Below are 25727 nucleotides of genomic sequence, written 5' to 3' on the forward strand. Positions count from 1 at the left end.
ATGAGCCATTTACACACATACTGCATCTTGGCTAGATGAGGAATAGTGGTTTATCCCAGAAAGTGTTCACTACATGAGTTTAGTACTTCTCCTTTCTCTATCCAGAGAATGAGGGCCAAAGTGTCCTTCAGACCATTATAACACTACAACTGGACCACCAACCTTGGGTTAACCCAACGTTAACAAGCCATGATGCGACCTCACAGGTATTGCCAGGATTAGGGAAGTGTATTGATTCATGCTACATTATCTTTGTCCATGCCAACTCTTTGGTAAAGCAAGCCAGATAGAAGGCATCATTTCAAACAGCTGAGGACTGTTATTTCAAGGTACAAAGTCCTCACCTGCTCCGACTTGTCAGCACTAACCAGGCCTCATGGCCAGGGTGCAATTGGCCTTAATAATGCTCAGCTACTGCCCATACCAAAGTTTAATACTATAAGCAAGGAGAGTACGGTTGGATCTGCCACAGCAGCCCCAAAGTTGCTCTCAGTCAGCATGGGCAGGAGGCTTCTCTCATCTTTTTGCTGTTTTGTTTCTTTTTTTCTTTTCTGTCTATAAAATGAAGGTGGTACTTGTGTTGTTTGTCCAAATTCATACACAGCTGAAAATCCCTCACAATTCCCATCTGCCTCTCACCACCACCTGTGAAGGGCTGCAGCAGTGTGCAGCACTGGCCCAGGAAAGGACATTTGGAGTTCTGAAGGAGAGAGATGCAACAAGCTGTTATGTTTCTATTGGGAACGATTTTAAGTTTGCTGCTGGTAATGAAGTCCTTACCTGCCCGCCTGGTTTTGCTGCCTTTCCAGGTCTTTGAAGAACCTGTCTGGCCTGTCCTTCTCTATAGAAAGGAGCTGGAAACTCACTCGTCCCCTTCCACATCCATTTCCTCTCTTCAGGAAATGGCTTCAGACCTGTGGGATCATGTTAGTGTTGGTGGGTAAAATGACGTATGCTAACTATGTGTTTGTATTTTGAGTGTTAATACAGGGAGAGATCTGTTGCGAGTGTAAATTCAATCCTTCACAAGTAACGATTAAGAGACTCTGCAACCCACTGTCTACTCTCAGTTATTTCTGATGACCTTTATAAAATTTGCTCATTTTGTCTCTTAAGCTTTGTGGTGGTGTCAAGATAGAAGTCCCGTTCAGTCTACAAAGGCTTCTTACAAAGTCTGGACCTCCAGGCACTGGAGAGCTGCAGCTGATGATTGCCCACCACATGCATTCGCACATTTGACACATTGTGAAAGGTATGCCCTTTGCTTCTTCCATGCTGTGCTGGAGGGGTCACGTTTCCAGAGAATTCAGTTATAACCTTCTAGAAGAACCCGTGTGGATACAGAAATTAATTCAGCTTTCTCTGGCTAATGACAGGCCTTTTTATCCATAAGTCTTTGCAAAAGAAAGTAAGGTAAGGGCAAAGTAACAGGGTTGCTATCTTCACTATGAATTTTGATGTAGTTACACAGCGTTGCCGTGGCTGTTCTTTCACTCCTAGCTTTACCTAGGTAAGTATCATTTGCAGAAGTTTTGGGGAAACATACTGACAGCACACAGCTGGAGGGCTGCTAGCATGGTGCTAGGACCTATACCTACTCACTTTCCCTGCTGATAAATGTGATAGCAGAAAGATCAAACTTCCTAATTCTGTGGTCTATAATAAACCAGCAAGAGTCAGAAACACATTGGAGGTCATCCTGCTTAGGTACACAAGGATGTCAAGCCAAGTCACAGCTTCTGAAATATCCTTGGACCCCTCCACAGGGACCCCAGCATCCCAGCTAACTTGTGTGGGTACAGAGGTAGGGTGAGCTTGGAAAGTGCTGGAACACAGGTAATAGCTGGCTGATGTGCAAGCACACAGTGTTGCCAGTGACTGGTAGGGCTCAGGCTCCTCTTTCACCACCTCTTTCTCAATCTGTCAAGAGTGGGTTCAGCCAAGTGATTGGCTGATCCCTGAATGTCAAGCATACATAGCATCTAAGCCGAACACTGATGTCAGCCTCTGGCTTGTTTTAAAAGCCACTTGAGCCCTTCTTACCTTGTTTTTCTATCCTCATGTATTGTTTGCAATGATATGATCAGGAATTAAGAGAAACACAAAGTGCTGTACAATGTAGGACCATGCAGGTTGAGTTAATGCAATTGCTCTGTGAACAAATGATCTTAATCTAAAAAATGCTTTGGTTAGAGCAACTGCTGGGACAGAGGTAGAAAGGTGGTGAATCATTTCCAGCTCTTGAGAAATCTGTTCTTCTGCTCTCTAGCCAGGACCTGGCCAGCCCCATCAGCCTGAGAATCATGGGGAGCAAGCTTAGGACATGCTGGGAGGGGACTAGGCAGTGCTTTAGTGCCCAGAGTCCCTCCATCAGTTTCCAAAAGTACCAGGACTCCTTATTCTGCATTTCTTCCTTGGAGAGTGTTACTGGATTTCAGGAAGTTCCCTGGCCTCAAGGTGCAGGAATTCACCTTTTCCCCTCATGCTGCTGGAATTATAGCCATTTTTTTCATCCCTGGGGACTGTCTTTCTCTCCTATTCAGCATGTAGGTGCTAACATAAATCCCAGCTAGGGTCTATGGGGAACAAAAAAGCATGAAAATGTCAGCAGGTGGTATCTGAAAGAAGGTAAATGATCTTTAGATAATCCTGAAGCAGTTGCACGGATACTCAAGGTTTTGGACTGGAGATCCCTGATCTCAGTGCATTGTATCTCTAAAGCTCGCTCTGGGCATGACAGGAGCAAACAGAGATGGGCTGCTCCAGTGTGAGTTATATGATACCTAACCAGTGCTGTTAATTTGAACCATTCATTCAATTTTAGCCCCTCAGTCCCATCCACCATATTGTAGTACACAGAGGACATACTAAGACCAGTAACCTGCAAGAAAACCTTTCCCAGGTGGAACTAATTGCAATCACTTCATCCCAAACACCTGCACTGGCCTTCAAAGAGGATTTATAGCAGAGATTTGCTGTTTCTTATGCTGTTAGTAGGTGTTTCTGTAGCTCTGTCTAAGCAGTGATGGGATGAGTCTGTGTGGGGGACTGTGCTAATTCTGCCCTTGTTGTCTTTATTAATCAAGGGGATGGAGTATGCAGCCACTGGATGGTTTGGCAGAGGTTAAAACCAAGCTGGCTGGGAAGGTGAGTGCTGGGTGGGATTGACCTGATGTGAGTCTGTGTCTGGGAAGTCAGTAGAAGAGGTGGCCTCCTATCACTTGGAGTGCCACCTCAGCACATAGCCTGGGACAGAAGGCACAGCTGGTCACATGGCAGCAGCCTGAAAGCCACGTTACCAAGCTGATGTTACTCTTTAGCCCGGCTTGCTCGTACAGCCTCAAGCGTGGGGTGTTTGTGGGTTGGGGCTGTGGCCCATGGGGCTCTCTCCTATGACGGAGCGCGGCTGCCCCCCTCTGGCTGTTTTTTCCCCACTAAATTTTTATCACAGTATGGTTCTCAGAATATAGCGAAAATGAAATCAAACGTACCACCTCGTTCCTTTTGAGTGTGTTTTACTGTGATTGGCTCAGCCCCAGCGCACTGTGTGTAACAAGGCATTTAAGTTCAGAATGCTCCTATCCACTTTGCCTAACGAGAGCAATCAAGTAAGGTTCCTCTTATTTATCAAAACTATGTTCCAGTAGGGGACAACACTGAGAAGGAGGCACACTGGTCCCAGGTGATGCGCAAAAGCAAGACTCCAGCCTTCACCCTCCTGCTTCGCTCCCCAAAACAGGTGTGAAGCTCTTACAGCCATAGAGATGCATAACACCCATGCTGGTATTTAAATACTAGAAGACGTTCTTATTCAATAACTTGTTTGCTATCTTGGATATCTACTACTTTGCATTTGTTTCCTCCCTTTGGAAAGGGCATGCTGTAAAACTAAGGAACCACTGTGTTGTTATACATATTTCTAACCCAAAGGATTCTATGTTTAGTCCTCTTTTCTCTGCCTTTTGTTTAGACTGCTTATACAGGATTTTAATTTTGTTGCTGTACAGGAAATCGAGTATTCCTTTGTGAAGCCCTTCTACCTGAGTTCACTCTCATGTATTTGCCACTGGATGTGATCTTCACACTTCAAATAGATGGCAAAATTAGCTGTGGCTTATGCTTCTCTTATAAAGCAGTTAGCATATTGATCATGACAGAAAATAACTTTACAGTGAGAATTTGAAGGCAGCTACTGCCTGTTTTGTTTAATGCTTTCAGAAATTTGGGTTAAACTGTAAAGCACTGTTGCTACCTTGTTTCCTGGTCTCTGTTTCTGCTCCCTGACAACTTCCCAGGCCCCCCTCAGAGTAAGAGAACTGGCTCATAGGAACAAGCCACAGTGGGCAAATAAATCAAAACATTTTCAAGTTCTCTTGAAGCAATGTTCTTCTTGCAGAAGGGTAAGAGGGAGGAGATTTCCTCTGCAGTAAATGCAATGATTCCATATTGGTGTCTTTGGTTGCCTGTCACTGGTTGTGATCTGTTCTGCTGACAGCTACCTGTCTGGGGAACTCCTGTGTGCAGTGACTGAGTGCCCGGTTCAGGAAGCAGTCTGACCTGCATTGTTTCATAAGGAATTTATTGACAGCAGAAATTCTATGTCTGCGATTTCTTTACCTTACCCTATTGTGCTGAATCCCACTGTGATGATGGTTTCTGGGTTTAGAAATAGACCTGACTGTATTTCTGGAGTGTTTCTTTTAGGCCAACTGAAAACTTGACTTCATTGCAGAAAAGCATTAGAGAAGAGAAATTCTGTTTGCTGGCTTTCACAAGAATGGGTGGTTAGTGAATAAAGGAATGCATATGAGATAAGGGCAGAAAGGTGCTATCAGAAAAATCCTGGATGCCATCATCTAGAAGGTGAGAAAAGGGGATGTCTGCATCCAGATGGTCTGGCAGCGTTACCTGTATGAACATGATAGCCCAGGGAAAATATACCTGCTTTTACCTTTGAGCCCTGTGGCCCTACAGAGGCAAACCTGGGTAGCCAGGAAAAATACTTCCCCATGGAGAAGTGCTTGCATTCAGTCTTCAGGAGGGACCAGGGTCAGACTATGTGTTCCTTTACCATCTTCCTGCAGCACCTGTGAGATGTGGGACTATTTCTTGCTGGCTGGTGGGTGAACACCATCACCCCCTTGCGTTTGTGATCTGCAGTTTTGCCTGACAGTCCTGGTACGCAGCAGAGCAAGCAGTCACTGCAGGGCTCGTGGGAGTTCTGCAAAAGTTGAAGAGCTCAGCACCTGGCTTCCAAAGCAAACACTAGAACTTTACTGCCGCTTTCTGCTCCTGCCTTTAATAATGAGTTAGCAAAGAGGAAGCTGTGACCGGGATGGCTTTAAAGCCAAACCCCAGCTTCTCACTGAGAGAACAGGTTGCAGTGCTGCTACCCATCCGAGCCAGGGCTGCCAGCGCCACCTGGTGACACCCTCCTCCCGGTCCCGTACAGCTTTCTGCTCCTCTGCCCTTCCCTGGAAGTTCAGACCTTCCTCCTGAGCAGACGGGCTGTCCGACTGCACCCACCGTGTGCCCGCTCCGGTGGCGTTTGCTTGGGCACCCGCTGTGGTTCCCGGTCAGAGCCCGTTTGTGCTGCAGGTGGCCTGAGGAGTCCGATTGAATTCCAAGCACCCCCTCCTCCCTGCAGCTCTGGCGCTGTCTCCTGTCTGCCTCCTGTTGTCACGGCCCCAGCGGGGTCTGTCATCTCGGTTAGGAGCAGGGCCATGTCACTGTAGGGCTGACAGTGGTTCTTATGGTGGTTGGTGCCACCCTCCCATACGTGTCAGCTGCTGAGCTGGTATAAAACAGAGGGTGCGTGCTCTCTGTGGGATGCTGGCCATGAACCCTCTCCCAGGCAGCCAAGGCAGACGCACTGTTTGGCACTGACTGGTTCCCCCTCTGCTAGCTCACAGCTCCAGCCGATAAGCATTTCTGCTGTCAGTGAAGAGCCATGAGTTCTCACCTAAGCAACAGAGCTGAGAGCCACTTTCGATCCCCAGAGGAGCATGAACTGGAAGCTATGGGGAAGAAAGCCTGGGATAATCCTGTCTACAATGGCTCACCCTCTACCTCCTTGAAGATTCGAGCCATCTACAACCCCAAATCAATTCTGGAGAATCCCTATGAGAGCTTTGAAGAGGCAAGGGATCCGGTGCCGTACCAGGAGGAACAGAACGAAAATATGGAGGGGAAGACAAATCCTTTCCTCAGGTGCTGCTTCTACATCTTCAGAGGCATCCGAGGTAAAGCTCTGACATCTCAGTTTGTATTTACTATCCCTTGGGAAAAGCAATGATACTTGGGAGGGAAGTGTGGGGTTGCAAAAGGTAGGAACTGCATAATACCTGCATCGAGCAAGAATGTACTAAGTAGAGACTGGTGTTACTCTGGACATCATCTTTAGTTGACCTGAAAGGAGCATCATCATTTTGTGTACCTTGCTGTACCTCCTGTGTGTCTGTCCTGTTAGTTTTGATACAAGGCAAGAGGTATGGAATGATTTAGTGATGTGTTTGGGGTTGTGCTTAGGAGTCCCAAATCCATAGGAGCTGTTGCCTCAGTGATGAGGCTCCATGGTTTCTGCGCATTTTCTAGATGGAGTGGTACTGACCTCATATTTTACAGCAAACTAAGAAGTGTTATAAACAGCCTCTGTAGAAAGTCTGGCAGCCAGGACTGAAATACGGAGGAAAAGAGGAATGTACCAAATGAGACTTTGCTTGGACAGACCTGAGGGAAAGAAGTACTGATTTCCAGTTTTTAAGATAAAGAGGAGGGAAATATTCTATTGGCTTATCTGATACAATGCACTCAAGAAGCAAGGACTGAGTTAAGTTTCCTGACAGGATACAGCCCCAGTGCTGTAAAAGCAAGGCAGACAAGTCAATAAAATGTATTTCTCAGGGAAATTGTTATTTTCTTGTCAGTGTGTCTTTTCTTCCTGACCTGTTCTCATTGGGAGCTCTGTTTCCTGATCTTGTAAGAACCTGGCTCAAAGCTGTTCCCTTTAAAAGCACATGTGAGTGAATGACAGTTGTCCTTATACTTACAGTCTACTGTTGTTAATTGACAAAGAAGCCAGAGCAGAGGCTTATTGAGATCTCTGTCTTACCAAGGAGCAATGCTGGCTAGGGTTGGTAGGCAAAGAAAAGGAAAAAATAAATCTGTACTTTCTCAGCAAAATTCAGTTTCTGAAATTGGGGAGTGCAAATGAAAATAGAGATCAGAACACTACAGCAGCCGCTTCTTTTATGGAAGTTGCAGATGTGTTTCCTGACAGGAAGGTGGTAAACAGTAGGATTGTAGGATAGACCAGAGCTGGGCAGGTGAGGTCCAACGGTCAGGACAGGCAGCAAAAAAGGCACAGCTGGTTTCACAGAGATATCTCTATTCTCAGCATTCTCAGTTCCCAGTTTTCATAGGTGACTCCCTTCTGCGAGGAACAGAAGGCCCTATATGCCGACCCGACCCTACACACAGAGAAGTGTGCTGCCTCCCTGGGGCGCGAGTCAGGGACATTGCTGGGAGACTTCCCAATCTGATCCGGCCTACTGACTACTATCCCCTGCTGATAATTCAGGCTGGCAGTGAGGAAGTCAGTAGGAAAAGCCTGAAGGTCATAAAAGATGACTTCAGGAGACTGGGGAGGGTAGTTGACAGTACAGGTGTACAAGTGGTTATTACATCTGTACCTTCAGTGACAGGGAGGGATACTGAGTTGGGCCTAAAAACCCACCTCTTAAACAAATGGATAAGGAGTTGGTGCCGACATAGGAGTTTTGGGTTTTTTGATCATGGGAGAATTTACTCGGCTCCTGGCATGACAGCTGCAGATGGAAGCGGCCTGTCTCCAAGGGGTAGGAGGGTTCTAGCCGAGGAACTGTCAGGACTAATTGACAGGTGTTTAAACTAGGTACGAAGGGGGAAGGGGACAAAATGAGGGCCGCTGGGTCTGAGGTGGCAGTTCAAGGCTTAAAGCAGAGCGTGTTGGGTGCTGACAAAGGGGTTCAAAGGCATGGAGAGAGGTGGGGAGATGCTCCTTCTCTCAAGTGCCTGTATACTAATGCGCGAAGCATGGGGAATAAACAGGAAGAATTGGAGTTTTGTGTGCAATCGCATGGCTATGATCTCATTGCGATCACAGAGACGTGGTGGGACAGCTCGCATGACTGGAATGTTGTCATGGAGGGCTATGTCCTTTTTAGGAAAGATCGGCTAGCAAGGCGGGGTGGTGGAGTTGCTCTTTATGTGAGAGAGCAGCTAGAATGTATTGAACTCCACCTGGGGGAGAGTGATGTAGCAGTCGAGAGCTTGTGGGTGAGAATCAAGGGCCAGGCTGGTAAGGGGGACACTGTAGTGGGTGTGTACTACAGGCCTCCTGATCAGGAAGAGGAGGTTGATGAGGCCTTCCGTAGCCAACTGGAAGTAGCATCACGCTCCCGGGCGTTGGTACTTTTGGGGGATTTCAATTATCCAGATATTTGCTGGACGACCAATATGGCCAAGCATGCGCGGTCCAGACAATTCTTGCAGTGTATTGAAGATAACTTTCTAATGCAGATGGTCGAGGTACCGACGCGGGGCGGGGTGCTGCTGGACCTTATTCTCACCAACAAGGAAGGACTCGTTAAGGAAGTAAAAGTCGGGGGTAACTTGGGTTGTAGCGACCATGAGATGGTGGAGTTCGAGATCCTGAGCGGAGGAAGCAAAACAAAAAGTAGGATTGCTACCCTGGACTTCAGGAGAGCCAACTTTGATCTCCTCCGGGACTTACTTGGGGCCATCCCATGGGCCAGGGTGCTAGAAGGCAAGGGGGCCTGTGAGAGCTGGTTAGCATTCAAACGGCTCCTCTTCCAGGCTCAGGATCGGTGCGTCCCTGTAACTAAGAAGTCAGGAAAAGGTGCCAGGAGACCTGCGTGGATGAGTAAGGAACTCATGTGCAAGCTCCGCAGAAAGAAGAAAGTACACGATATGTGGAAAAAGGGTCTGGCCACTTGGGAACAATATAAGAATGTAGTCAGGGACTGCCGAGATGCGACCAGGAAGGCTAAAGCCCACCTGGAGCTGAATCTAGCTAAGGAGATAAAGGATAATAAAAAAGGGTTTTTTAAGTACGTTAACAGCAAAAGGAAGGCTAGGGAGAATGTGGGCCCCATACTAAGTGAGGGGGGTGTTCTGGTAACGGGGGATGCTGAGAAGGCGGAAATACTGAATGCCTTCTTTGCCTCTGTCTTTAGTGAAAGGGCTCTCCCCCAGGAATCCCAGTCCCCGGTGGTTGATGAGAGAATCTGGGGAATGGGAGATTTCCCTTTAGTCAGGGAAGAGGTGGTCCGTGAGTGCTTAGGAAACATTAATGTCCATAAATCCATGGGACCTGATGGGGTGCACCCGCGGGTGCTGAGAGAGCTGGCGGAGGTTATTGCTAAGCCGCTCTCTGTAATTTTTCAAAGGTCTTGGAGAACTGGGGAGGTGCCTGAAGACTGGAGGATGGCCAATGTCACCCCAGTCTTCAAAAAGGGCAAGAAGGATGACCCGGGTAATTATAGGCCAGTCAGCCTCACCTCTGTCCCAGGGAAGGTGATGGAACAGCTTGTGCTGGATGCCATCTCCAGACAACTGGGAGAAAAGGAGGTTATCAGGAGTACTCAGCATGGGTTCACCAAGGGGAGGTCGTGCTCGACCAACCTGGTGGCCTTTTATGAAGATGTCACTAGCTGGGTGGACAGGGGGAGAGCGGTAGATGTAGTCTACCTTGATTTCAGTAAGGCTTTTGATACGGTCCCCCATGACATCCTTATAACAAAGCTGAGGAAGTATGGGATAGATGAGTGGACGGTGAAGTGGATCGAGAATTGGCTGACTGGCAGAGTGCAGAGGGTTGTCGTTGGCGGTGCGGTGTCTGGCTGGAGGCCTGTGACTAGTGGTGTCCCCCAGGGGTCTGTGCTGGGTCCAGTCTTGTTCAACATCTTCATCAACGACCTTGATGAGGGGATAGTGGCCACCCTCAGCAAGTTTGCTGATGACACGAAGCTGGGAGGATTGGCTGACACGCCTGAAGGCTGTGCGGCCATTCAGAGAGACCTGGACAGGCTGGAGAGCTGGGCACTAAGAAACCGTATGAGGTTTAACATAAGCAAGTGTAGAGTCTTGCATCTCGGTAGAAATAATTGCATACACCAGTACAGGTTGGGGGAAGACCTGCTGGAAAGGAGCTCTGCTGAGAGGGACCTGGGCGTCCTGGTGGACGACAGGTTGGCCATGAGCCAGCAGTGTGCCCTTGTAGCCAAAAAGGCCAATGGCATTCTGGGGTGCATTAAAAAGAGCGTAGCCAGCAGGTCAAGGGAGGTGATCCTCCCCCTCTTCTCTGCCCTGGTGAGGCCTCATCTGGAATACTGTGTCCAGTTCTGGGCTCCCCAGTACAAAAAAGACAGGGATCTCTTGGAAAGAGTCCAGCGGAGGGCCACAAAGATGGTGAAGGGCCTGGACCATCTCCCCTACGAGGAGAGACTTAGGGAACTGGGTCTGTTTAGCCTTGAGAAAAGAAGGCTGAGAGGGGACTTGATCCAGGTTTATAAATACCTGGGGTGTGGGAGCTATAGTGGCGAGGCTGGTCTCTTTTCAGTAGTGTGTGGGGACAGGACTAGGGGCAACGGGCTGAAACTCCAGCATAGGAAGTTCCGCACGAATGTGCGCAAGAACTTCTTTACGGTGAGGGTGACGGAGCACTGGAACAGGCTGCCCAGGGAGGTGGTGGAGTCTCCTTCTCTGGAGATATTCAAGACACGCCTGGACGCCTACCTGTGCGACGTGGTGTAGGGAACCTGCTTTGGCAGGGGGGTTGGACTCGATGATCTCTAGAGGTCCCTTCCAACCCCTATAATTCTGTGATTCTGTGATTCTGTGATTCCCTGCCTCACATAGAGGGAGGGGGGAAAGAAGAAAAAAAACAAACCTGAAATATTGTGGTATAGTCATATCTAGAGACAAAGGGGGTAATTTAAGTGACCCAAACAGATTGTCTTTATCAACAAGCCTCTCCCACTCAAAGTTCTCGCCCTCTAAATTCCTTTGGTTACACTGCTCACATCTTCTTGTCTTTAATTGTTTATTATGCAAAAATATGAGAATAGGACTGAAATCCTCAGGAGTCCAGTGACTACAATTAACCTTAAGCCAGCTGCTCAGAGAAGGGCACTTCCTTTATACGGACTCAGTCTTATTGTTGTTGCTTTCAGTAATGTCCCTGCCCTGTTGTTTCCCACCGTTCTGTTTTGCTTTATTTTGTTTTTCTTTCCATTATGGAAGTTCTCAGAGACCACATGCTACTCTCTTGTAGTAGAATACATTCACATCTTCTGTAGGTGCTCATTTCTACTGCTCAACTTGGTGCGGCCTGAGCAGTCCATCCAAGAGTGAGTGCAGATGCTAAGACAGTTGTTACGGCATCTGAAAGTACAAAAGGCTCTCTACTTTGTTGAGATGCCAAAGAGCTATCAGCAGGGTAGAGGTGAATGTTCACAAGCCACTGCAGCGCTTCTGCTTGCTCCAGAGCAAAGAGCCTGACTCCTTCCTTTGCCAGGGATGACTGCAGATGTGTGGCCTTTGATCCTGGCTTGCAGGAAGATGGTTGTTGTGTCCCACTGGGGATGGGTAACAGGGCTGAGCTCTCTAGGAGGTGCTGAAAACAGGGAGTATGTGGGTATTATTGACACAGATTCCATCACTGGGCTTTCAAGTAGAAGTTCTTCTGCCTTTTAACTGCAAAGGAAAGTTACTGAAATCACAACATAAAGCCATTACAGCAAGAATAAGTGAATGCATTAATGGTGTTCAGCGGTTCATCAAAACCAAAATATTGAAGCTTCTTTAAAAGGAAGTGTTTCTGTCTTTTTGATCAATCCCAATGACATTTAATGAGTTCCTTTCACTATGTGAAGAAATCAGAACATCAGCTGGTATAAAATGGCGTATTTTATTGAAGTCAACGGAGTTCCATTAAGGGACATCCTGAAGACTATTTAGCTCTATGTCTTATGCTGAAAATATTGAGTAGGGCTATTTGATCAAGTCTTATAGTATAGCAGAAATCTGTGAGTTTGTGAGCAAGCAAGGAACAAATATTTTGGTCTTGGCAGTTCATTATACACTAAAAAGTACTAACAACTGTAAAGCTAATGTCAGAAGCAGTTCTGCATAGGAGTCCTTACTAGAAGGTAGGATGTTGGCACATGCATGACTGAGATGAAATGATGTCACTCCTAGAGAACTTACGAGAAATACTGAATTTCTGCAACAAGTAAGCTGAACAACAGGCAGGAAAAGATTGGCCCATGTTGAATTCAGGCAGAGAACTGGGGGGGGGGGGGGGGGTTAGCAAAACAAAAAGAGGGAAATGTCCTTATTTGGAAAGAGGGCTTCTTGCGTACTTTGAGAGTGACCATCAAAATCTCCATTGCTTTACATCCCAAAGGTCTGTGGGGCACTACCCTAACTGAGAACACAGCTGAAAATAGGGAGCTTTATGTGAAGACTACTCTGCGAGAGCTCCTGGTCTACATCGTGTTCTTGGTGGACATCTGTCTGTGTAAGTAACTATTGTATCTCACTGGCAGCAATGCTTGGGGAAGAATGTGAGGCTTTATTATTAGACTTCTGCATCTTGCTGTAGGTGTTGAGATTACTGTATGTACACTCACTGCAGCACGTGAGTGTGTTGTTAACCCACAGAACAGCTGCTGCACGCATGAGTGAAAAAGCTGAAAATTGCTCTGAACTGGTTAAACCTATTAGGTTTAAGCAGTGTTTCCAAAACTCCGTTATCAGTTCCAGCTGTTGACATCACAGTCTGGGAAGAATCAGTGCAAAGTTTTCCTTTGTTTTATAGCAAATGTTCAAGCCTAAGACAGCCGAGGTGATAATGCAGATGGCAGCTCATGTTGTTCTTGGGTGGATTTAATGCTGCCCTGTACTGAAGGCTAATGGTCTTAGTGTGGTTAGAACAATGTCTGTCTGTTTTTTTGGGAAGCTTCATTCGTTATCACAAACTAGCACCTGAGGCATGGAACAGTGAAAAGGATTATATTTCATGGACCCTATGGCAGTTGAGATAGACAGACAATGCCAACCTGAGCTACCATCACACTGACCCAGGGAGATAGTGCTTCCCAAAGAGCTGGGATGCGCACACAGACGTACATGCAGTCGCATGGTGATTCATCTATTGGTGTTGGATGTTGAACGTCAGCTGCTTTATTTTGATGGTACCCTTTCAGTAGGGTCACCATGATGAATGCTCTTCAGCAGGGAGGAGCTCTGGAGAGTTGAAACAACAAGTTCAGGGAAGTTTTGAGGTTTTTTAGTACATGAAAACTTAGAGCTTTCCGCTCAGGAACGCAGATAGTCTCTATACCTTTATAGCTTTAGATCAAAACTGAGTGCATTCAACATACATCTCAAGAACTATTTTCTGAGAAATACTTCTCTCAGAGTTCTTTTCTGAGGAGGGAAAAATAAGGAGAATAAGTTGTATCATCCAATGGTTTTCTCTGGCCTTTGAACACCTGAAATCTGTCAGACTGATGGTTTAAATTTTAGAGCACATGGCAACTGAAGTTGCAAATCCTGCAGAAAGCAGAAAGTTATATGGTTAGTGCTCCTGAGGTCTCATCATTCGTATCTTGCTCAGCTTACTTACAGTAGAATAAGCTATACAGAAAGTGAATGTGTTTGTGCGTGTATGGCTCCAATGTTCAGGTGTAAAGGAGGGCCCTCCTCTTGTCTTCTAGTGACGTATGGTATGACAAGTTCCAATGCCTATTACTACACTAAAGTGATGTCTGAGCTGTTCCTGCAGAGCTCCTCAGACAGCCGTGTCTCCTTCCAGTCCATTGGCAGCATGGCTGACTTCTGGGTGGTGAGTACACACATGGACTGGCGTGGTGAGCCAAGGAAATATCAGCTAGGCTGGGATATTCACTTCCCCATGAAATGTGCTACTTAACGCTTTCAGCAAAACACTTTACTGCTTGCTAGCTGCTAGCAATAGTTTGTCCTATGCATGCAAAATATCCACAGGTTTAAAATATATTCTGTTACTCTGAGCATTGTGGCCAGAATATTGGCCAGTCTGAGTATTGCTTGTATCGATGAGAGTCCAGAAACTTATCAGCTAAACAAGCAGGACACAAAATGTGAAACTGCTATACTTGCTGTACAAGTAGGGAGATCAGACCCAGACAGCCCAAGCGATTTATTCCAGGCTTTCTCATGTCAGAAATGGCTTTGAATCCTGCAGTCTAATGTCTTCATGTTTGTCTCTTAGCAATAATGTTATTTCCATTTTTTTATGAGTAACTGTGGGAACAGCATGCTTAAACTGCCTGTAATTTATGCCTGGGCTTGTCTGACCTGTAGATTTTATGAATAAGATGGATTAAAATTTGCACTGACTTTTATGGAAGAAAGTGAAGTTGGGAAAAATGTTTGGAATCTGGCATGTTTGTTTTTTTGTTGTTGTTTTTGTTTTTATCAAAGAACTGGGGAAAGAATAATATTGGGCAACAGTGAATGTTGTTGAGATATTGCAACCACTTATCTCTGACAGTCAGACAGAAATTCATTGTCAGCTATCTTTGTCTGACGTGTTAAAACAGGACAATAAACAGTGACACTGTTGCTTTTCTGCAGCGTTTCCAGGGAGCTGGTCCATGTTGTTTTTGTAATTCACACCTTATGCCAGGACACTTCCTCAAAGCTTGTGGTCACTGAAGAGGAAGAGACAAAAAGACTTGCAGAGCCCTTGTCTCTTCATTAGCACAAGGTGCAGAAAGCATGTTACGGGCCTGTGAGGAACTAACAAAGCATCCTGCTGCTCAGCATCCCTCTTCTGTCCCACAGCTCCACCCAGCCCTGTGTGTACGCTCCCTTCCTTAGCATATACCCAGCACAAATTCTACTACTTCCCACTTTGGAGAGTAGAGCAGCATAGGTCAGGTCTTATCTGCTCAAGTCCAGGCTGAGAAAATTCCTCTCTCTTCTCCCTCTCATGCAGTATGCACAAGGTCCTCTTCTGGATAATCTTTACTGGACAAAGTGGTACAACAATGAGTCCCTAGCAGCGCACAACACTCAGTCATACATCTATTATGAGAACCTGTTACTGGGCGTCCCACGCATGCGACAGCTGAAGGTGAAGAACAATTCCTGTGTGGTTCATGATGACTTCAAAGAGGAGATCTCAGGCTGCTATGATGTCTACTCAGAAGACAAAGAGGAAAAAGTCTCCTTCGGACTGATCAATGGAACAGCGTAAGTACATCTTCTACTGATCAAAATTAAGAAGTCTGTCATTTCTATTTTTATGGTTTTTGTTGACTCAAATTATTCCCTTCTTTCTAAAATAAGATCTGCTGAGCTGCTGAATGCTGGAATTTCCCTTGCAGTTAAAGAATTAGGTAGACATTTTGTGTCTTTTTAAGAGGGTACCTCTTTCATCTTGAAAATATTTTTCCAGGATTTTCCCAGATTTTTTTTCCCCAGTGATATCTGAACCATTTTCTTAAGACCCATCCCTGCTAATTTCTGCATTGAAATGGGATGTATCACATAAAACCACCCTCACGCTTAGATTTATTTATTTGTTATTAACTGGTGATTCATGCAGTTCAATGTGGATTTTCCTCTACAGTGCTTTGGAGCAGCTTAAGTTGTGACCTGTGAAAAAGAAGCTCTTATTCATAAAGTTGTGCAAGCCCTCTAAGAAGAGGGCTGTGTGCCACATGGTAGAAGGCAATATAGCAGATCCTGGGAGTAGCCTCCAAGCAAATAAGGTAGCATAGTCAATGAACCTGCAGAATTTTCACTCCATAACATGGCGAGTTGTGTTCTGTCGCTGCTGGAAGTTACTGGATCATCAGTTCTTCATTGTTGACAGATTACTGTAGGCTCAGATCTGCGGTAGGAGTTAAGTGCTCTCTGATTCACTGCTCTGTATTTTGAAGAAATGATTTCATTTCTCCTGGCTGCAAGGCCTTATCCCAGGCTGTGGGTGGTAAATGATGCCTTTGCTCATAGCTTGTCTGTTGCAGGTGGAGGTACCATTCTGAGGAAGAGCTGGGTGGCTCATCTCACTGGGGAAGACTAACCAGTTACAGTGGGGGTGGATACTACGTAGACCTCAAGTTGACCAGAGAAGAAAGTGCTGAAGCCCTGCAAGTCTTGAAGGAGAAATTATGGTTGGATCGGGGGACACGAGTTGTCTTCATTGATTTCTCTGTGTATAATGCAAATATCAATCTGTTCTGTGTTCTGAGGTAGGCTGAGCCCCACTGAAAGTTCTGCTGCCTCTTGCTTTTTTCTCTGATGCTGCAGTGTCTTAAAATGCAAAAAAATAACCTTATCCACCACAGTCTGTAGGACCGAATAATATAAGTAGATGTTACGTGGATTAGTCTTGGTCTTCCTGTCACTACTAGTCATCCTTCTTGGCCTTTCATTCTTTCCTATCATGAGTAGCGAAGCATCAGAAAAAAGAATGCATAAACACACACGTGCAACTCTTTTACTCATGGTGTGGTGGATATCTCATTCTCAAGTTTGATGTCTCCATTTCCCCCTTTTTAATTATCGGTGTTTTCTTTTCCCCCTGAAGGTTAGTAGTTGAGTTTCCAGCCACTGGTGGTGCCATTCCCTCCTGGCAAATCCGGACAGTCAAGCTTATACGATATGTCAGCACATGGGATTTTTTCATTGTTGCCTGTGAAATCGTTTTCTGTATCTTCATCTTCTACTATGTGGTGGAGGAGATTTTGGAGCTGCGTATCCACAGGCTTCAGTACTTTACCAGCATATGGAACATCTTGGATGTGGTTGTCATTCTGGTGAGGATGTTTGCACACTTTTTTTTGGCTGAGAGGTAGGAGAGACAGAACTAATTAAAGAAAGGGGCCAGCTCTTATCCAGATGAGTTTCCCATGTTTTGCTCTTATAGAAAAATGGACCAGCAAAATAAATGGACAAATGTTTCTCTATCAGGTATTAGAAGAAAAATCTTTCCTTGTCATGCTTTAGAGGCTGTGAAGTAAGGGCATAATTTGGTGTGTTGGAGGCTTGTTTATATCCTCACCAGTAGACTTCAGTTGTGAATTGTGATACAAAGGAATTCTGTGGCACTCTAATTTCTGTGAACACTTTACCTTCTCTGGTCACTGCAGATCCTTCATTTTTTTACAGCTCTCCATTGTTGCTATCGGATTTCACATCTTTCGTACCATAGAGGTGAACAGACTGTTGGGGGAGCTGCTGAAACATCCAGAAACCTACGCGGACTTTGAGTTCCTAGCATTCTGGCAGACTCAGTACAATAATATGAATGCAGTCAACTTATTCTTTGCCTGGATCAAGGTATTGTAAGGGAAGTGCCAGGGCTTCAGTCTCAGACCTACCTCTAGATAGCTTGGGGATTAATTCTTCCATCCGAGCAAATGAGGCTAACAGTTATAAAACAGGGAATTATTTCTCTGAATGACATAAGCTCCATTTCATAGTTAATCCAGACAGCTTTTCACCTTATGTTCTGAGTCCAGTAATGTGGAGATAAACAGGAGAAAGAGCTTGGAAGTTGTGTAAGAGATTTTTATTATTTTTTATTTTAAATGCTGAACTTCATCCATCATGTTCTATTTTCATTATCACTACCAAACAACTGGAGGTGACTTGTTTGTTGATAGGCATCCCGCATGTCAACTAAAGCATCTTGATGCGATGGAAGGCTATGCTGTACTTAGGGGTCCTCACTGTCAATAAGATGTTTATCCTTACAGCAGTCCCTCTTAATATTTTCATTTGACACAGGGAGGAAATTCATATATTTATCACCTCATAGGAAAGCGGTAGCATGTCTGGTGCAAATGTCCTGAACTCTAGGCCACTGTTCCCCCAGCCTGCCTGTCTCCTCGGTGTTCTAGTAAGCATATACATGAAGGAGAGAGGTTGATTTGCTGATGGTTTGACCTGACTTTGTCTCTGGTTTTTTTCCTTGCAGATATTCAAGTATATTAGCTTTAACAAAACAATGACTCAGCTGTCCTCCACGTTGGCACGTTGTGCCAAGGACATCCTGGGTTTTGCCATTATGTTCTTTATTGTCTTCTTTGCCTATGCCCAGTTGGGTTACCTTCTTTTTGGGACACAAGTGGAAAACTTCAGTACCTTTGTTAAATGCATGTAAGTGTATTGGTCATAACTAAGTCTTCGTTGTTGCCAGCTGTTGTCTAAAGGATTTTAACTGCTTTCCAACCCATTCCCAATTGCAAATTTGATTGTCAGTCAGACACCTGTTATCTATCATTTACTGAAGCCACAATGGCTAAAAAGTGGCTCGTAGTCCCACATCTGTAATGTCCTCATGGACAAAAGAACACAGTGAGAAAATTGAAGGCAACAGATTAGATTGTCTAGTGTTTATCAGCTAATGGTAACAGTGAACAGCTGATGCTTTGAGACTCTTTGCAACCCTTTGATTCAATAGAAATTCCAGCCTGACAGTTAAGTGAGCAGTTCTGTTTCTGTGTAATACAGGCATCTTTCACTTGCTGTGGAGATGGTAAGTACAGTAAGAGCACTTGGCATGCAGTATAACTTACAGTAATTCTGCAGAAAAGCAGCAGAGCTTAGCTGATAATGTGCAGTGTACTTACTGCTCTCCTCATCAGTCTGTCGTCTTCTGATCTCCTGTGGGACCACTGAGGTAACAGAATGGTGCTGTCTGATTGCTGCTGAGACCTTGGCAGATTACTGGTTTTATACAACAGCAGGTAGCTTTTGGTCTACTTGTGTTCTACTTCTCTGTAATTTTGGTGGTAGGAACTAAATTCCTCAAAATAGGTGCTTTGAAGTAAGCCCAGCGTTATTTCTGTAATAATGAAGAGGTCCAGATAGAAGCTTTGATATTCTGTGGCTTCCAAATAGAGCCACTGACCACACCATTTCAGTGTCTGCACAACAGCTGCTTGAAAGCTTTCTCATTTTTCTTCATATGGTGTATTTTAATATAAAGGAAGATTTGGTACTAATATTTATTGCTGCAGGGCTTCAGAAGGAAAGACTGGAAGTAATGCATTAGTCAGTACAATAGCTTTACTGAAACTGGAAAAAGTCAGGAACTGTTTCTGCTTATTAATTTGCTTGATATAAAACATTGAAAATAATAGAAATATTCTATATGTTAAATAAGATGGAGTAATTGATATTTGGTAACTTCCTATAAAATACTTAAGATTTTATATGTTTTGTATTTATATTTGATTTTGATATTTTGAAGCAGATATGTGATGATAACAGGTCATTCAGTAAGTTGGTAGCCATAATATGTTAATTTTCCCACATTCAGCATGATGTTTCCTAAGTGGTGTAGTAGTCTAAAGAAGATGAAGTAGAAATTTTTCTAAGCAAAAGAAATTAAAAAATAAATATATATATTTCTGGAGGGAGACATTTCAACATTACTGAAGGGAAGCACATTAAATCAAAGAAGAGAAAGTAATACTACATTCCTCTCTCTTAAACCCAGAAACATTCCCAACTCTCTCAAATAGACCAAAGGAACCCAGAATGGAGCTTTGGACTCCTCAGGCAGGCTGCAGGATCTCAAGATTCTTTTCCTCACACACCACCTGTGTGTCTCTTTCTTTCTGCATGTCTCTCCCCTCTGTTCCCCCTACTTTTCCTTCCCAACTGCAGTATGTCTATCTGTGTATGCCTGTTTACTAGAGTTGTTTCAGTGGTCAGTTTCCAGAGAAGCCTTGCAGATTGTGTCAGGACACCTTAGATGGGAGATGAACAGTGAGTAGATGAGCACCTGCAGAAGAGACTGTCAAGGAAGCAAGTCAAGACTGCCAGTCTTGGACAGTCCTTCAGCTCACATGCACTTTAGGGCAATATGTAGGAGGTATGTGGTGTAGCAGTGGTTTTCAGCCTATGCTTGTAGACTTCTGACATCTGGGTTCTGCTGTCAGGAAGTGGCCCTTCTCTCAATGTCATAGACCCTGCTTTGGGCCATCTAGGCTGCAGGCAAGTTTAGGGTTCATCTCAGGACTGTCTTTAGGAGGTAAGGTAAATGGATGTGCCTGTGTGTGACCTTGTGTTCTTTCTCTCCTCCAGCTTCACCCAATTTCGGATCATTCTTGGTGACTTTGACTACAATTCCATTGACAATGCCAACAGGGTCCTTGGGCCTGTTTATTTCGTCACCTACGTGTTCTTTGTTTTCTTTGTGCTCCTGGTAAGCAAGGAAGCCCTCCTTGCCTCTGTTTGACAGCAGAGTTTGAGAGACCCCTCAATCGCCTGTCTCTGACTTCCTTGGTAATGGCTGCAGAGGGATGTTCATTAAGCTAAATATTATCAAGAATCTGAATGTAGCTTAAGCTTGTAGGAGAGGCTACCAGAGATGATAACAAATGTACCTTAGGCCTCTGCTTTAGCTACCAGCTTTCCTCCCCAGTCCTTCCCTTTGCCTAAGGTATACCCCATGAGCAGCTATTTGTTTAACTGAGCACTGCATGGCTATGTTGGTATCTTGCTGCCTTGCTGGGGTGGGCAAAGTGTCTCAGGCTAATTCAACTCTTTTCTTTCCATTTCTGTAGAACATGTTTCTGGCCATCATCAATGACACCTACTCAGAAGTCAAGGAGGAACTTTCAAGCCAGAAGGATGAGCTGCAGCTCTCAGACATCTTGAAGCAGGTAATGAATAGCAAAAACTGCTGCTTTCTAGACAGCTCCAGATCTACCTTACTAATATGCACAACAGCAACAGGAGTCATAGTTCCCTTTTAGGATAGATCAAGTTCCCAGATTCTTTAGCAATGGGAGGTCAAGAAAGCAAGAGTTGAGGGAATCCTGTTGCTGAAGTATGGCAGTGAAGTTTCTCAGCAACTTTTCTTCCCTAGACAATATATATGCGCAAAGCTCCTTCAGTCTTCTATACAGTGCTCTTTGATCAACAGCAAATGAAGAGACAGGTTCTACTTTGCTGATTTGAGCATTTTACAGTAGTGTGAGTCTGGTGGGTTACATCTGAAATTTGCCCATGGGAAATCCAGAAAAGGTCCTGGAAGTTCATTACTGTCTGTGCTGTAGGACCAGTATTCTGCAAAGAATGATATTTGAGACAATATCTTAGGCAGTTAATGACTGGGAGCTCAGCTGAAGTGAAACTTGGGAGGAGAAAAGCAGATGGCAAGCTTTTTCATGGAGATGCTGGGTAGTGTGCTGGTGCTGCTTAAAGTGGTGACTCTAGTTTATAAATGAGATGTCATCTGTAGCATTGTATCTGTGCTTCTGTAAAACTGAAAATCTTGTACTAATCAGCATCTGCTCACCCGTATTGTATTGTCAGCCCTTTCTTATTTTTCACTCTTCTGATGATGTGATCCTAAATCCATTTACACATTTGTTAACAGAGCTACAACCGGACACTTATGAGGTTGAAGCTGAAAAAGGAACGGATTTCTGATGTGCAGAAAGCACTGCAGAATGGAACGAAAGAGCTGGACTTTGAGGACTTCAAGAACAGCTTGAAGGAGTGAGTGAGTCAGCTTGTGGGATATCTGTTTATCCCTTTCTTTCAGTCACATTTGTAACTTAAACTCTGATGTTCAAGGTCTGGAGAGCAATTAAGTCAGATTGGGGCAATAAAAGATGCACAAAAAGTAGTCATCATATTTTCTCACATGTCTAATCTCATGATCTAAATTGGAGTTGTGTTGCTGTCTCCTTCCCAAGTGGAATATTTAGTTTCCTCACTGGCAGAAGGCAGAAGTACATTAATTTCAAAAGGGGCGCTCTTGTGCTGTTAGGGCTCATGTAATCTGGTGCCTTGAGCTTTCACTTTTTGTTCTTCCACAGGCTGGGCCATGCGGACCATGAGATCACAGCAGCCTTCTCCAGGTTTGACAAAGATGGCAATCACATTCTCGATGAAGAGGAGCAACAGCAGATGCAGCATGACCTGGAGGCAAAAAGGGTAAAAAAACAAAAACAACAACAAAGAGATGAGGAAGGAAGCTCTGATTCATAGAGATCACTCCAGAATGGCCTCAGGAGTCTTTGGATTTGTGATATAAAATAAACAGGCAGAGTACATCTCCAACTGTTTGAATAGCAGCTGAGTGCATGACCTACTTGTGAATCTGTGTTATATTAACAGTGAATCTGACACAGAGTTAATATCCAACTTCTCAACAGTTTCTTTATGTGTCTTCCAGGTTGCTCTGAATACAGAGATTGAAAATTTAGGGAAATCCTATGGTGGCAAAAACTTGGAGGAGAATCTGTCCTACATGGAAGCAAAGAATAACCATGCCAATAAGGCCAGCTGGGTCTCCAAAGAAGAGTTCCAAGTGTATGTTGGTGCTGGCAGTAGTTTAATCTCTCTATAAACAAGGGTCTGATCCCTGCTGCTTTTCTTCCTGATGTAACTGTTTGTGCTGGTGTTGTGCAGTTGCAATAAGATCTGGTCCCTTTTTTATCTTTCACACGCATGAATGAGCAGGTCAGGAAAGAAATCAGGTCATTTCTTGTAATGAGTTTAGCTGATTTCTATTAAACAAATCAGTCTGAGAAATATTGCATTGTAAGTCATGAATAACCTCTGCAGCTGTCAGATGGCCACAGATAATATGTTGTTGTGTTCCATATCATAAGCTAGCCTGGAAAACACGGCTAGGGAAAGTTGGTACCTTTACAAAAGGTTCTGGGGAACTAATATCCTTGGTTTATAGCCTAACTGTCTGTCATCCTCCAGGTTCAAGAATAACACATAGCTGTTTCTTCTTTAGGGAGTAGTATGGGGTAAATACAGCAGAAGATCAGGAGATCCTGATACTTCTACTGAGTAGCACTGAGCAATCCACATAAGGCCATATTAAAGAAAAGACAGGTGCAATATTAGTAATGGGATCACTCTGTGGCTCAACTATGGAGAGAGTTCTGTGTTCACTGAGTATGAATCAACATCTCTGATGTGGAGCATTCATTCCTGTCTGAGGTCTAGCCTGTTGTCCTTGAGATAACTCTTGCAAATCCTAGTGTTTATGACAAGAAAAAAAGTTGCAAATGTCCTGTCTTCCCCAGACTTCTGCAACGTGTGCTGCATCTGGAGCAGTCCATACACAGCATTGGCTCCAAGATTGATGCGGTAGTGAGCAAGCTAGAAGTGCTGGAGAGAAACAAGCTGAAAATAAAAGATCTGATGGGCAAGCCTCTGGATAACAGCGGGAAGGTTGGTAGCCCTTCACCTTATATTTGAACTAGCTTTCAGTACTGGTGACCAACCCTGCTGTATGATTGGACCTGCTAGTATCTTTTCAAATCCCCATGATGCAAGGCCAAAGTTGGGCAGCGTCATCATTTTGCATGGTCAGACCTTTTCTGTTCAAGAGCAGTAGAACAGGATTCCTGTCAACATTCTTGTGAAGGGCAGAAAGGGATGGCGCTCTTCTCATCTGTTCATTGCTTGAATCAATATTCATCAAAGCATTGCAACAGTGTATTGGATCTCGAAGAGTCAGATGGGCTTGTACTAGTTTTTAGAAGATTGTGGAAAATATTATTTAATTATCATGGACACCTTGTCTCTCCCTGAAGTGTTGCTTGACTTCTTGTGTTTCTAACAATGCAGGTCACTCTTTCTTCTGGTTAACAGGAGGAAGAACCCAGTCAGGAAGAAGTTCTCTCCCATGGCCTAGACCAGCTGGAGAAAGAAGCAGCAGAAGGCTGGGGATTGGAATGTGTACAGGGAAATAACACAAGCTGCATCTCTTCTCAGAATGGGATCTGCCCAGTCTTGCTCAGTTTAAGTGTACCAGGGTCTCAGGCACCCAAGAACATCCAGTCACAGTCTGATGAGTGTTTCTAGCAAACAGCTTGGTGTTCCCAGCCCAGCTCCCACAGTACTAAGTCAATGTCAGTTGTTTTTCCTGCTGTTAGAATAGTCAGAACAGCTGAACTCAGGCACCACTGTTGCCAGAGACTGGTGATGTGAAAAACTGGGGATGCTCTTTTCCAACATAGTGATATGTGATGTTTCAGACCTAGAACTTCTGGCCCCTGCGTCTCTGGACTAAGTAGAAATTTGGAACCAGGTATTGTATTGGGTTTCTGTCACTGGACAGGACAATTCAAAGTGCTTTTACCTATATTTTCCCAAGATGTAAAGGCCTCAGAGCTCTGGAAGTACTTGGATCCAGAATGGGAATTGCTAGCTGTTCCCCATGAACACATGGCTTCTCTCTCAATTGTGAGGGAAAGTTGAGGTAATTGTGTTAGCAAAGCAGAATATAATAATTAGTGTGAGGCCAAAAGTAGAAAAAAGTTGTGTCTACGTGGTTATCACCAACTTTGTTCTGTTGTAATTTGTATCCAGGAGAATGTTGCTTCATTCTGTCCAGTGGAAGAGGTGGCACTGCACACCAGGAACTAGCCTCTGTCCTGCCATCCTTACTGCACAGAGATGCCCTGCATCAGGAAAGGCAGGAGAGGCCAAAGTACGGTGGTGCAGCAGCTGGGCTCAGAACCGCACAATAGAGACAATCAGCCACAGGCAGTTCACAGGTAACACAGGCTGCTATTTAGAGCAGTAGGCTACTGGAGGAGCAAAGTGGTCACGTTGCATGGCTGGGTTTGTTCATGCCTGAACCCAGGGAAGCCACCTTACCTCTGAAGGGTAAGCATAGTCTCCACACTCTGAGTAGAGCTTTTGCCCAGCTCTAGCTGGGATCAGATAAGAGATGTAGGCAGCACTGGTGTCCTGGGTCTTAGCTAGAGCTCCTTCCTCTCTCACCCAGTGTTTTGTCAGAAAGTCCACTCCCTATGCCACATACTGTGTCTTCAGTGGTGCCAGTATCACTAAGCATGAAACAACTGTTACCAGTGATGCTTATGCCTGCATTTTCTTCTCTCTTGCTTATACCTCTGTGTGCAACTATGTCGTCAGTGCCGTGACATGCTGTCATGTAAACAATGTATCCTAGTGTTAGCAAGGCAGCTACTTGTCTCCAGCGATTGCTTGTATATAATACTCAATTGTGTGTTCAAGCTGGTTGAGAAACAATGTAAATAACACTGAACAGTAAGTTGATGCAAGTGCTATTTTCAGATGAATGTTGTAAGGCCTTCTGGTAGCAACTGGCGTTATTTAGATAATTCATGTCTCAAGGGGGAAGTAAAGTGCTTTTTGTGGGAGCAGAGCTGTATTTTGTTCCAATTTGGACACTGGCTGAAGCCTCTGATGTGGAGCCGCAGCCTTAAAGAAAATTGCTGTGTGCTGGGGTGGTTAAAGAGCTCACTGAGGCAGGTGGTCACAGAGAAAGCAGTGTCACAGCCATAGTGCTAAAGCACTTGAGTGGTGTGAAGAGATTCATGGCCTTGCACTGGAAGTGGCATGGCATGGATGTCTGAAACTGGGTGCAGGTCACCTGCAAGAGGCAGCCCCGTCCAGCATGAGTTGTGAGCATGGAAATCTCCTGAAGTATGCATGTATTCCTCAGGATGCATTTGCCTCACCTGTGAACAGATCTGATCTGGAACACTAAAATCCCCCAAACCTGACAGATGCAGCCAAGCTTCTGAAGGCACTTTATGACACATGTACAGCATTCTGGCAGATGTCATCACCATTACCAGCCCCTCACACCTGAGAACTGTCCTCTGTAGTTCTCACAGGGGGTCAGG

At 44.9% G+C, this 25727-nt stretch overlaps 1 protein-coding gene across 2 annotated transcripts; it reads left to right on the plus strand.

Moving 5' to 3' along the window:
• The first annotated feature begins 4735 nt into the window (after positions 1–4735).
• PKD2L1 (polycystin 2 like 1, transient receptor potential cation channel) lies at positions 4736–25237 on the plus strand. 2 transcript variants are annotated; one of them, XM_072340174.1, is made up of 16 exons: positions 4736–4863; positions 5906–6242; positions 12470–12583; positions 13785–13912; positions 15050–15306; positions 16086–16310; positions 16649–16877; positions 17230–17400; positions 18041–18222; positions 20158–20278; positions 20640–20738; positions 21458–21579; positions 21903–22020; positions 22262–22398; positions 23130–23277; positions 23701–25237. In XM_072340174.1, the coding sequence occupies exons 2-16, from the start codon at positions 5951–5953 to the stop codon at positions 23911–23913; spliced, it is 2556 nt and encodes an 851-aa protein (XP_072196275.1). In that variant the 5' UTR covers positions 4736–4863; positions 5906–5950; the 3' UTR covers positions 23914–25237. The 2 variants fall into 2 exon arrangements, with proteins under 2 accessions (XP_072196275.1, XP_072196276.1); XM_072340175.1 differs by lacking the exon at positions 4736–4863 and having other exon boundaries at positions 5682–6242.
• Positions 25238–25727: the final 490 nt, after the last annotated feature.

This window comes from Excalfactoria chinensis, chromosome 6, assembly GCF_039878825.1.
Source record: "Excalfactoria chinensis isolate bCotChi1 chromosome 6, bCotChi1.hap2, whole genome shotgun sequence".
NCBI lineage: Eukaryota > Metazoa > Chordata > Aves > Galliformes > Phasianidae > Excalfactoria > Excalfactoria chinensis.